Source organism: Aphelocoma coerulescens, chromosome 8, assembly GCF_041296385.1.
Source record: "Aphelocoma coerulescens isolate FSJ_1873_10779 chromosome 8, UR_Acoe_1.0, whole genome shotgun sequence".
NCBI lineage: Eukaryota > Metazoa > Chordata > Aves > Passeriformes > Corvidae > Aphelocoma > Aphelocoma coerulescens.
In genome coordinates, this window is record NC_091022.1 from 14,909,297 (window position 1) to 14,922,779 (window position 13,483).

The 13,483-nt window shown below is 38.4% G+C and overlaps 1 protein-coding gene across 8 annotated transcripts in view; it reads left to right on the plus strand.

Moving 5' to 3' along the window:
• Positions 1 to 13,483, plus strand: part of DPYD (dihydropyrimidine dehydrogenase) — a 366,543-nt gene that overhangs the window by 231,505 nt on the left and 121,555 nt on the right. For all 8 annotated transcript variants that reach the window (XM_069022646.1, XM_069022644.1, XM_069022647.1 and 5 more), the window contains one exon: positions 708 to 872. In XM_069022646.1, coding sequence (XP_068878747.1) covers positions 708 to 872 — 165 coding nt within the window. The remainder of the gene's footprint in view (positions 1 to 707; positions 873 to 13,483) is intronic.

The following is a 13,483-nucleotide window of genomic DNA, read 5'->3' on the forward strand; positions in this document are numbered from 1 at the left end:
ATGTCAGAATTTACGGTTCTTTGTTAATATAGATCTGGTGACATCGTAGCTTAATTAGGACTACTAAACAAGTCAACATTTTGTGTGTTTACTGTATGTTTCAAAATTGTTTGCTAACCTCACACTGACCTTCAGAAATGTCATACTTTACAATATTAATCTTTATTTTCACTATTTTTGTGTTTTATGTTTTGATTTTTATCTCTTTTAATCATACGGTTTTACTTGTGAAGTTTGATGTATTGGTGGACTTTTGCTCGTGCCTGGCCCCTGCCTTTGCAGCAGAGAGGCTGGTGAGCTGCACCTCTCTGAGCTTCACCTGTGAGTGTAGGACATGAACTTTGATCACCTTTGGGGGCAATAGACTGAGGCCCCCACAGGTTTCTACACAAGGTCTTGTATGCCCAACACAGAAGCACTATTTGAATGATATTTTGTATGGCTGTTCTTAGGTATTCCATATTGGCATTTCCTTCATGATTATCATACCATTTCACACACAGAGCAAACATTTTTCTCCCCTGACGTAAAGAATTTAATTGGAGAATCTGCTAATTTAGGGAACTGCCCAGTAGTTGTAGCTTTTGCTCATAATAGTAGTAGATTTTTAACATACCTGTTACATTTTAGCTTATATTATATAATATGTATCATCAACACATGCCTCACTTTTCAAAATCCATCTGACAGAATTTGCTGTTTTGCAGGATATTGTGACCAATGTTTCTCCAAGGATTGTGCGTGGAACTACTTCAGGTCCTCTGTATGGCCCAGGCCAAGGCTCTTTCCTAAACATTGAACTGATCAGCGAGAAAACAGCAGCATATTGGTGTAAAAGCATTACTGAACTGAAGGCTGACTTTCCAAACCACGTAAGTGCCACTCAGTCATAAAGATGCAACATACTTACTTGGAATCTCTAGTTTACAGATCCGTGGAAACACATAGTATTTATTCAATAGAATGCAAATTGCTTTACTGACATACAGGTACATTGTTAAGAACCAGGAAAGCCCATCCAAATATTATTTATGACAGAAAATTCTGTGAAATTGCTGTTATGTAGAGGACAATAATGATTTTTTTAGTTAGGCTGATGTTTAGTTTCAAGTAGATAATATCAAGGAAAAGAGTTGATCCAGTGTGGATGCTTGGCAGTTCTGTTGTGAATAATTTTGTATTTAAGAGCATATGTAATTTATAATAAGAGTTATTACTGTGAATTGAATTTGATCATGAAATGAATGTGTTCTTTTCATTCTTAATCCAGATATGTAAGATGCTTATGGGATTTTTATAAGCAATTGAGTGCTCTTGGTGAAAAAAACCCAATACTTAAAGTTAACTTCACTACAAGGATAGAGTTTTGTTAGAGCTTGTTTGGCTCTGGGGAGTATCTGTCTCAAAGATAGTAATCATGGTTGGGAGCAATGACACCAGCTAGCTGGCATAAATGGCTTTCAGCTACTGTTCTTGTGAATAAGGACAACGAGGTAGAAAGTAAAATTCTCCTCAGTCATTATCTTGAATGGATAGAACTTGAAATCCCAGAGCCTGCATGTCTTCTGTCTTGAAGTTATTACCTCCATGGTTCAACTATAAGCAAAATAAGTGAACATTCCTAAATACATTATGACATGAAGATAATCAAGGGGTTTTTCTTATCCCTGGTGTTTAAATGTGCACATCAGCAAGTATAAAAGTGTTTAAACATTTCATATTGATAGTAAAAGTAAGGCATGTTTAATATCCTACTTACTGTGGATAGACTGTGTTTCTCTGCTGAGATTCTTGTCATTTTATTAACTGTGACTGAGCTTCATCATAATGAAAGCATGAACCGAAAGATAATATCCCATTCCCTGATTTTGATTTTAAGTGAAAGTCCTGGGTATTGCATGCAGGCAGACTGTTGGCCATTTCTTCTGTGGGAATGCTATCCCACTGCAGTCTTCACCAAAAATCCCTCACAGCACTTTATGCTTGAGATCAAACCATTCTCTTCTGTGAGGAAAAGCACTAGCAGCATTTCAAAAGGAAGATTTGAATTTTCTGAGACCTAGCGTTGTGTGTGGGATGAGGAAGTCCCACTCTTCTAGAGTTCCTGGGGTGAACATCCTCTGATCATCCCTCATTATATGTGAGTTATTACTTTGAGAATGTGAATTCAGTTTCTGCACATTGACTATGGCTGCTACTGTGGCATCTTTGAGGCTGGCAACACCTGCGTGGGCATAGGGGAAGCAGCACCCAGCAGTAGACCTTGGCATTGCTTACAGGGATTTTTAAAACATGCCTGTGAACTCATCTAAGAACTGTCATATAATTATAATGGTAAATTTGTTGCTAACTGAAAACAGAATTTTGTTCACTGAGGAGAAGTCTCTTGGTGTTTATTTTGAGATATTCTATATAATTACAGCTTGCAGAATTTTCTTCACCCAATTGCTGTTCACTCCTCTAGAAAGGCTTTTTTCAGCTTTGTGTGTTTTGTTAAAACCAAAACCAGTTTCTGAGAACTGTTCGCGTGAACTTAATTAACAACCAAAGAATGACATTTTCTGCTCAAATGAAGGCCAAACAGATGAGGATACAAGTGATTACAGTAAAAAAAACTTATCTTACTAAGGCAAATTTTAAAAGCCCATCAAAACTTACACATAATTACTTTTACTGTGAAATACAAGTTAGAGTAAGATTTATGTTACAGATGAAAAGGATATGAGCAAAATAGGCACCTCACTAGAAGATGATCCCACAACAGCATTCTATCTTGTGCCATTGGGAAGAAGCAAACCATAAAGGGCAGCTAAATTCCCCCAACAGAGGCTAGGATGAAAACTGAATTTTGCAATGGGTTATGCAAAAGAGGACCACCAGTCACAGCTCAGTGGGCAATGTCACTTAACTGTGACATGTTGCCTCTATAAATCAGGAACTAGCATCTCCCTTGTGCTGTCTTCACCCCTGTAGTGGGTAGCCTCATTCTTTGTTTCTTCTGCGTCCTGATTCTTGCTTGTAGCTTGCAAATATTCTCTGCCTGGCAGTCTTTCCTGGTCTCCTATTAGCTTCTCCCTTCAACCCCAAATCCACTTCAAGTGGATGAGGGAAGAGCTGCCACCACCAGGAACTTGCTTCAGTTCCACTGGCAGTGAATAAAATATTGTAAGGGTCCAAGCAGAGGAGAAAGCAGAAGGTGTCTGGATTTTTTTATGTTAGCTGGTGAAGTATTATCAACAGCTGCTTACTGGGGTCACCCTCCCACAGGTGTGAAATGCATAAAGTTGTCAGTTCATGACTAGGCCATAACTGGGATGCGCAGGGGTTAAAGTGCTTTAGTTAGTGGGGTAAAAGAACTAACGCTAATGTCACAACAAGTCCCACTTTCATATTTTATTCACCAAGGAGATACCTGATTATGTGGTGTGTTGGTGTACTTTTCAGCCGAAATGTGGCTGGAAAGATGACAGTTTATAGTATATTCAAGAAATTAATTTACCTAGGAAATATGAGTTTAGCTGAGTAGAACTCACCTAATGATATGAACAGGAATGAAAACTGTGCGGAAAAAAACAATCAGTTTTACATTAGCAAATGTCTACAAAATTTAATCATTGGGAAGTGGCTGAGAAAGTTTAAAAAAAAAGTTTAAAAGCCTGGGGGGAGAACTTACTGCTAAAATTTTATATTCACATACTTACAATAGCTACAATCTGGCCATTATCTGTGCTGGGAACTGTGTATACTGGTGGTGGCAGTATGTCTTGGTGAGCTGGTAAAGCAAGGAGCTGTAAACTCTTTAGCATTTGCACTGAGGAGAACAAGCTTGAGAAGAGCAAGGTTTGAAAATAGTAAAATACTTCTCTGCAGAAAAATGTGTACCAAGGTTTCACTTAGAAGGTGATGAACACAGTTGCTAAATAGTCTTTCTACACCTTCCTATAATTGGTGCCCTGTAGATGGTAATAAGGTAAGCAAATCAATTAAAAACCTCAGTATGCAAATTAGTTTGGGTCTGAGTATGCGCAGGAGGTCACAGCAATACAAATAAGGGCTTTGACAGGACACTTCATAAAATAGATTGAAGGGGAAATGTCATTCCCTACCAGACTAAGAGAAGTCCATCACAAACAAGAAAATTTCTGAGAACTTTGTACCACAAGAAAGAACTGGGATCTTGGAAAAAGATGCCAAATTGAATATTTTTTTAATATTTCTATGCTAGTATACTGAAGTCTTAAAAGTAAGTTTTTGGCCTCCTAGCTCAACACAAATTAGTTTGATCTTCTGCATGACTCTAGGGAATGTACATAGGATACCAGATTGTCAGCTGTGACACTGAATCTGTGATTCAGATAGCAGTGTCATGATGCGTTGAATTGAGAAACCTCTTCTGCTAGAAACATTAGTACTCATGGACCCCCAAACTAAGCTGAAAACTCTTGTCTTAATGTTTGTTCTGCTGCTTGCAGAATGTTGCTGACAGTCTCTCTGACAGTTACTCAGCAGAGAGCAGCTTTTCAAGGCTGGAACTGTTAAAGATGTATTTTTGTTCAACATTTTGTTCAGAATGTCCCAGGAACACCTGTTGGGAGTAGCCATGCTAGAGAGTGTGAGAGAACAGATCACTGGATCCCAGGCTGGTAACCAACTTCTTTGTAGCATTGTGGGGGTTTTGTTGGCTTTTGATTTTTTGGATTGTTTGGGGTTTTTTTTTAATCTCTTGGAATGGTGTAATTAGTTTTTTATAATATGAATTTTTTTTCAACCACAGCAGTATGAAATAAGGCTGCTGGTTTTGTTTGGATTTGGTGTTTGTGTGTTCTTGGTTTAAGATAAGGGGCTACAGAGGAAGAAAAATGCAGTCTTAACAGGCATATATGAGTGCATTTCTCCTACAAATAAATTTTGGTGCAGAAACATGCAATGTTCAAAAAGATGAAGTTATAAGGTGAATAGAAATAGACTTGCAACAGTTATTTGGATAGTTTACATGGGGAAGTTTAATGGGTTTGCCAGTGTGATCCCTGAAGTGGTGTCCTATATTTCAGTCTTATATGTTGGACCTGCTTGGGTTTTAAGAACGGGTTTTGTCTATAGACTGGGACCAGCATTTATCTGTTTATATAAACCTTTTTCCTTGCTAAGTCTGCACTAATAGTAGACCCTGTCATCTGGTTACTGAGAGGAATTGACCAGAATATCTAAAATTGCTGTAGATCTCCTTTGAGACTTAAAATTAAGGGACATTAGGTGGAAAACTTTTTTAAGATACAGAGGAATCATACACCTCACAGCTTTACTGTGAGAAGGTCAAAGTTGGATTTCTCACTAGCGGTATTAGGAATACTTTGTTTAATTTTGCAGGTATTATTATAGCTTTTGCTTTTAATGGATATTTAGAGGCCTGTGGGATGTTGTACATAGTATTTGCATTTTGCGAAACCAGTCATGCACTTGCTTCAGGTTATAAAAAGTAATAGTTTTGCTCTTCCTAGGGCTAGTATAGATAGCTTTACCTTTCCATCACAGGGAAATGATACTTTGTACTCCAAATACCTACTGTATGATAAATCGCGTGCTTCTTGACAAGCTCAGTATCTACAAACTTGGACTAAAACATTTCTAAAAATCAGGTAGGGCCATGCCCATGGGGACCTCACTTGGTACCAGTGTCGAGTCACCTGAATGGGGAGGGTATGTGCTGTGCATTCTCAGGCTTATCAGAGGATCCTTGCTGAAAGTCCAGATGCTTCTCCACATGAACTGAAAAGGGCAGAGCACAAGGGGAGAGAACCGCAAGCTGGGCTGTCTAGAAGCCTGCACACTCCCAGAAGTGCAGAACAGCTACCTGGGTTACTTCATCTGAATTTCAGGCCCACAAATCACGTTTAAAAAGCTCCAGAAGTTGTTATTGCTGCAGCTTAAACTTCCCAAAGCCAGCCGTCATGGATGCTTGGTAGGAGGTGAAAAAACCCACGCAGCAGTTGTTAAATTCACCATATGGAAAAGATCCCTTTCACTACAGAAAACTGGAAGCAGGCCCATTCCCTTAACATCAGAGGAAATCCTAGCTGAAGAGGAAAGGTAAGGTTGGAATAAGGCACTCACACTGATTGCCTTGTCCAGGAACTAAATCACTTGGCCCTAGAGAGTGTGGAGCACAAGAACGGCCATAACTCCTCTGTTCCAGTGACTGCTGCAGTGGGTAGAAAGGAAGACATCTCAGAGCATATTGACCACATTCCCTTTTTCTCTTTGTCATTCACCACCAGAAAAAGGGAGGATGAAAAACAATAAAGAAAAACACTTTTTAGAAAAGAGAAGGAAAAAAGCTGACCAGAAAGAACAGCAGACACGTTGACAACGTACCTCTGCATGTTCCAGGGAAACTTCCACTCTTCCCCATCCTGAGGGTGTCCTCATTGCTCCTGATCCAGGTTCAGCTCTTGGTGAGCCAGCAGGATGCATTTTTTCCATGTTCAGTCTAAGGAGGAATTTGGCAAGAAGTCCAATTTTCACAGTGAGCAAAGCAGTCTGGTAACAGAAACGTTGATGTATTGTGTATTTGAGATTACATTTGCTTATAAGGAAGGAAATTTTTCTGGAAAGGCTCTTCCACAACACATAAAAAATGCTTAAGTCTCACATGACCTGAATATTAATAGAGATGGGTCTGAGCTAAAAAATATGGTGGTGTAAATTTTCACTCCTTGAGGCTTAGGTGTTAGTAAAAAAATGAGAAAATACAGGAAAATTCTCATCTATCACCAGCATGTTTTGATAGTCATGTTGGCTATAGCAGATCTGCTTCAGGCTTGAAAAGTAGCAAAGAAGTGTCATGGAGTCCATGTAAAATCTCCTTTCTGGGAGAGATCTGGGGAACTACAGGCTTGAAATCTTTTATCCAATGCAAATTGGTAAAAGCTGTTCTAAAGATAGAGCTAGTAAAAAGAAAACAAACAAAGAGTAAAGAATCCCCTTTGTAGTATGTTATGCCAAAAAAAAAAAAAAAGTTCTTTGAGGACATCAAGAGAAACTCAGATGATAAAGTGAGCTTGGGTTTCCAGAAGTGTTTGATAGGGTCCTTCACTGAAGAATTTGAAAGTAATTAAGTTATCATAAGATTAGAGGAAGAAACCTACATGAATAAATAACCAGTTAAACATAAGGAAACAATGTTAAGGAATAAATGGGCAATTTTCACCATGGATAGAGAGCTGCAGAAAAATTCTTTAGGGATCTGTACTGTGTTCTGTGCTATTTAAAATGTTTATTAACAATCTGAAAAAGACAGAGAATTTTAAGAATGTAAACTTTGCTGATAATAGTGTGTAATGTAGGGAGATAAAGATGAGAGCTGACATAAAAGGGTTGTGAAGAATCTTGCAGTACTGAGTGATTGGCCAATGAACTTCCAGAAAAAAAAAATGAAAGTAGTATGCACATGGGATAAACCAGTGATAAATTTATATGTACAGTGAGTGATAGCAAGCTAACTATACTGGGGTTACAGTAAGAGAGCACTATGAAAATCTCAGCTTAATGCTGAATAACATTGAAATAAAGCTTATCAAACACAGAATTTCTAGGAAAGGAAGAAAACATAGCAAAACCCATCACTATGCCAGCGTGTTGATTCTTTTTTTTTCCCCCTTCACATTTTGAATATACTGTGTGATTCACATCTTTCTGGATTGGAACCAGAAGGGTGATAGGTGGAAATGAGTGATAGGAGATTCTTCACCACATGGCTCGGCAGCTGTGGAGCTCATTCTTACAGGCCACTGCCAGTCCCAGAGGTACATACAGGTTGAGAAAAACCTACTGGAAAAGCTATTTGAAAGCATCACCTCTGACTCAGGGAATTCGTATGCCACAGATTTCTTAAAAGCTGGGCAAGTTTTCTAGGGAAATACTACTGTGAGCTTGCCCTAGGGAGCTGCTGCTGGTGCATGTGGGAGAAAGGGGACTGAGCTGCGTAACCATTCCTGTGGATTTACACTGTCAGTGCACAAAGAGGAGCTGTTAGGTTGGCACCCAAGATTAGAAGCCCTCTCTGCCTCCCAGTCCTGTCTCAGCCTTTGGACCACTGTTCCTGTATCACGTTTTGACAACCTGATTAGCATGTAACTACATTACTGGAACTGAAGCTGATATGTATATATTTTATTTTGTACTAGTCTGAAATGATGTGCTAACGGGTTTGTAATTGAGATGCTGCTTTCAATTCACTAAGATTTGCTCCATTTCCAGAGGGTCACCTCAGACAATCCAGTGATACAAGAAAATCTGCTAAAAATTTACCCAGAGACAATGTCTGATCATGCATGTTCAAATGACTGTGCAGTACATGTCATAGTGTTTGATCCCAACTGCACAATATTCCCACTGGGGGATTTTTTATTCTAAATTTTTAAAAAATACAGTTACTAATCTGGCAAAGAAGTGGAAATACGTATTCTGGCCATCAATTTGAGGGAATTTTATTTTAAGAAAGCACGTTATCTGTTGCTGGAAACTGCAATTTGTAACTGAAAATAGGACAACATGGTAAGTTCACGGAGATATTTACAATCAATTTATGATTCAGATGTACATGTTTGTGGTGACAAATTAGGACCTTGAGGAAAAATGTGAGGTCTTTTATGTTTTGCACTTGGAAACTATGGCTTTGTTGAGAAACGTCAGACTAGTTTAGTGGAGAACTGTAGTTCTTTCCTATGCATGTTATAAAGCCGTGACTTATTTTGTTTGTTTTACTGTCACGGCTAGGGTTTGAAAAATAGTGAGTAGTTCAGTAAGGCAGAAGACTATTTGTACATATGCTAAGAATATCCTTTTTGATTTAAAAAGTGATTTATTGATCCCTGGAAAAAAAAGAACAATTTTCACAGTTCTGTGAGGTCTATGAACCATCTTTAAAACTTTAGCCTTAGGGTAAAAAGTAGGACAAAATTAAAGCAGTTTCTGAAATAATTCACCAACCATCTCCTAGAAAATGACCCAATCTGCTTGATTACTGGAAAAGACAAACTCCTTAATGGCTAGCATCAGCAGAAGCTGCTTCAGGATGTGCTTTGGCAGTTGCTGCTAAAAATTCCTTTTCTGCAGAGATATGTGAGCGGTCATTAAGTAGGAGTATTGACAAAGGAAATGCCCTAAACATAAAGACAGTGTGATTAAAAAGATATTTCTAGAATGTAATTCTGCTGACAGTGACATGAAGAGTTGCATATTTCTTTTCATCTTATTAAAGTGTGAATATGCAGGCTATTATTTAGAGGGAAACGACAATCTCTTAAAAATCCTAACTGTTTTCTCAGTTTGGTGAGTTACTGTGTGCGTAATAGAGTGCTCCAAAACGATCTGTGTGATCTGGATGGGAATCAGGATTGTAGATTGTAGAAATGTCCTCCATAAACTGCAACAAAGGAAATGGCATCATGCATTAGACCCCCTGTATGCTCAGATGTCCATTTCACCCCCTTCAATCTGTGCTTAAAATAGCTATAACAACCTTGGTGCAGGGCATTTCCTGGCGATTAATGACTGGCCAGGGTTAATGGCCCTCAGCAGTGCCTCAGGCCATCAACTCCTCCCAGCCAGTCATTACTCCCTGGGAAATGCCCTTTTCTGGGTAGTTATTGTTTTAATATTAAGATATAGATGCCGTTAGATGGAGATAAAATGACCTTGTGGCAATGTTACAAGATAAATCTTAAAAATAAAATAATGGCAAAATTTAAAAATTATTAGCAGTCAACAGTCCATCAAAATTAAAATCTAAAGTTTGTAAAAATTACAGCATTCTGCTAGTCTGGTTATCTGTGCAAAATATATATCCCCTAAATACATCTTCCTAATTTCCATTTCATGTTTGTCATAGGCAATTGGATAAATTATAGAATTTTATCTTCTAAAATGCACAGTACCTTTGACATTAATTTTACTGTCTGTGATACGATTTTAGTCTTTTATGAAGCACTGAGCATATGTGATTTAGATAATTCTGCTTTTTTTCTCTTTTATGTAGTGTATATTACAATAATAATAGAAAAGTGAATATATACCTGAGCAAAGTAGTAAGTATATGCTGTTCCTGTAGCCCATATTCTGGATATTCTGTGATGTGGTTTACATTTTAGGCATTCTGCTAGAGCTCTAATGAAGAAAAATATGAAGGCTAGGTCTATATTTAAAAGGCTTGCTCGCATACTTATGTAGGCTAGGAATACTAAAAATAAAATGGCATCTAACTGCTGTCCTGGCAGAACCTAGTGTAGATGCAGTTATACCATCAAACTGTTTATTTTTGTTCAGAAGCAAGTGCGGCGTTTGCTGCTCTGAACTGTGCTGGTAGTAGGAGAGCTGGCTCTCTGCAGACTTGTTCTAGCTCAGACAAGAAAGGCAGAGGCACATGCTTGAATCTATCACAATTAGAGCCAGCTCTTCAGCATGATTGACAGCAGCTGGACTATATCCCAGCCTCCTGTGCTTTCTGGGGAGGGGGGCTAGGGAAAAATCTCAAATTCTGAGCGAGATGTGGGAATAAAGTGTTCCAAGATGTTTTTTTTTCTTTATCTACCAAGAGGAACATGTAGATTAGCAGAATTCTTAGTGGGCTCTGAACTGATCTTAATCTATACCCTCAATACTGCTGGTAGCTTCTAAACTTTTTATGCACATTGTGTTTAAGAACTATGATCATCAACTTTTACATAGTCTTCATCACTAAACTTCTCACATCTGTCATATTTCCATATTCTAGATCTCAATTAACCCTCATATTTAATTTTTTTTTTTTTTAAGCAATCTTGTTATCTTCATATAGTCTTAGTCTAATACAGGGTTATGTGTACATGGACATGCCAGCCAATTACCTTGGTATAGCAAACTGCAGTGTGCCAGTGGGGTAACTACCACGGTTGGGAACTTGCAGCAAATACAGGCTGATTCAAGTTAATATGAATTTCTTCCATTTTGGATGTAGCAAACCAGCCTTACCTCCTATTTTATGGGTTTCAAAGAGCACTAGAGCAGGCACTGGCTGCAGGTGTGCCCATGAGTGGTAACTCATAAATCAGCATTAACGTGTTTGTTGAAACCTTGTATGCAGAGCTAGTGGAGATGGTCTTTTAAGTGTTGAAGGAAGTGTGTGACAGCAAGTACTTATTTACTGAACACTTAAACCCAAATAAATATTTTAAAGACTTGTTTAAGGGAGACTTAAATACATCCTTTCTTGTGAGCCACGTAGGTTAAATGTAAACTAAGAAACCAGCAGAGTGCTTTTCTCTCCTATCTCCTGCCACTACCCTTCCCAGTCTCACAAATCTCAGGAAGAATGCTTTTTCACTGGTTTATTTTTACATCTTTCTCTCATTTTTAAGTGCAGTGTTCCTAGTCTATTTCAAGTTTAATTTTCTTTTACTCCTTTTTATGTTTAATATTTTTGTTATAAAATTGTACTTATGTTATTTTTTTCTGTCTATACATAATAGCTAAATAAAGTCTTATATTTGGAAAAAAAATACTGAAGCGCTATTCCTAAATTTCAGGGTAGCATTTATAAAAATCTGCTTCACTATTCTTGCAGTGTAATGAGATAAACTTCTTAGGCACACCATTCTTGGCCACCTAGCCATTTATGCTCTCTATCTAACTGTATTAAAATCTGAATATGCTTGCAGAATGCTTCATTTAAGTTATATCCAGCTCAGATGAGAGTATCTAAAGATTGTGTGATTTTATAGGTACCTCAGATTCTTACCTGAGTGCAGTATGTGCATCTTAAAGCAAAGGGTGGGTATTAAAAATGCATGTGTGTTATATTTGCATTCTCTCAGTGTGCTCTCAGCACGCCTCTGGTTCCTAGAAGGACTTCTGCCTTTGATTCTGCCAAAGGCATCCACACTTCACGTGATTTATTTTCAGTTTATCTTTTTGGGAACACACATACTCACAGCTGGGTCATTGATAAAAATCTCACCAACATTAGGTTTTTCAGTGCTTTCATTTAAATGATCATTTGAACAAGGCTATAAACCTGTACAAAATTCAATGCATTTTAATTTTAAAATGTCCAATCACATAGCAATATGCTGAACAAGTTAGGTAACAATTTTATTAAATTTCCACATATACAGTGAAAATAGTAAGGCCTCTTTCAGTTTCTCAGCATCTTCACATGAGCTTCCCTAAAATATGAAGAGGTGGATCGAACTGGCAGTTGAGGAGGAAAGATTAGTCAGAAGGTAACTGCCAACTTACAGCCCTTAATTTTGTATCTTCTTTGCTGCTGGAGTGTAGCCAAAGAACTACTTGGGTCATCAGACATAACAGCTAGCTACTTAAGTAAGTTCTAATGTCTGCACAGAAAAAAAAAGCTACCCACTCATGAGACTTTTCTGATCATACCACAGATGGGAGCACTGCAGACCTGCCATCAGGAGGTTCAATGCATAGTGGCACTCTTGTTCACTGAATTTTTGGCCTGGCTGGGAAATACCAGGGGATGATAGGAAAGATATATGAAGAGATCAAGTTCAACAGAAAACATGGATTTTCATCTTCACTTCTTGAAAAGTTCTGTGCCTGCCAGAAAGCAGAGTTCCTTTCTTTGCTAATGGACTATTTTACTGTAATTTTCACCATAGAAATATTTATACATGAAACATTTTTTTCTAAATGAAAGGTTTTGGTGGGGATGGATCCCACTGGTCTTGCTTTGGCCAGCAAAAAGATCCCATGCTTTTAACCATGTGGTATTTGCAGGTTGTCTCCGGTCATGAGGTGAGCCTGCTCCGTTGATCAGGCAGGTTTGGGCCTGTGAAGAACCTCTCTTCTTTGTGAAGTCCCATACCTAGACCAATACCTAGGGAAATAGTATTTATATACTATTTATGTATAGTATTTAAATACAAATAGTATTTAGGGACTGAGAGGTCTCCCCCATGCAGCTGTCATTTAAAGCCATTAGATAATTTCCTGAAGATAGGACGAGCCTTAAAGCCTGTTCCTACACATCTTCTTAACTACCATACCCTCACCTCCCAGAACAGCCTAACTGAAGAGTGGTTGTACAAAATCAGGTAAATTATCAGTGCTTTTTAGTGCAACACTATGAGGATGATGGTGCACAGAGAGAGAGTGGGTGAATTGTGGAGGATGCAACCTGGCTGACAAAATCATTTGCTCCATCCAAGCATCCCTCTGGCACCAGCAATGTCACATGATGAAGTAGATCACAGGGCTCTGAAGTGTAAAAAGGGAGGGGTTTTTCTCTCTGCTCTCTGAGTCACAATTTTCTCCTCGACTGGTACTGGTACTTCTAGCTTTCTGGAGCCTTCAAAATCCAAGGAAGTGAATTAAAAGAAGCCCTGGGGGTGATGGAACAAGAGAAGAGATAGGATGGACTTCTCAGAGATGCAAAGAGACAGATTTGACCTGGGGAATTGATAGCTGACAGAGGGCAGGGGTT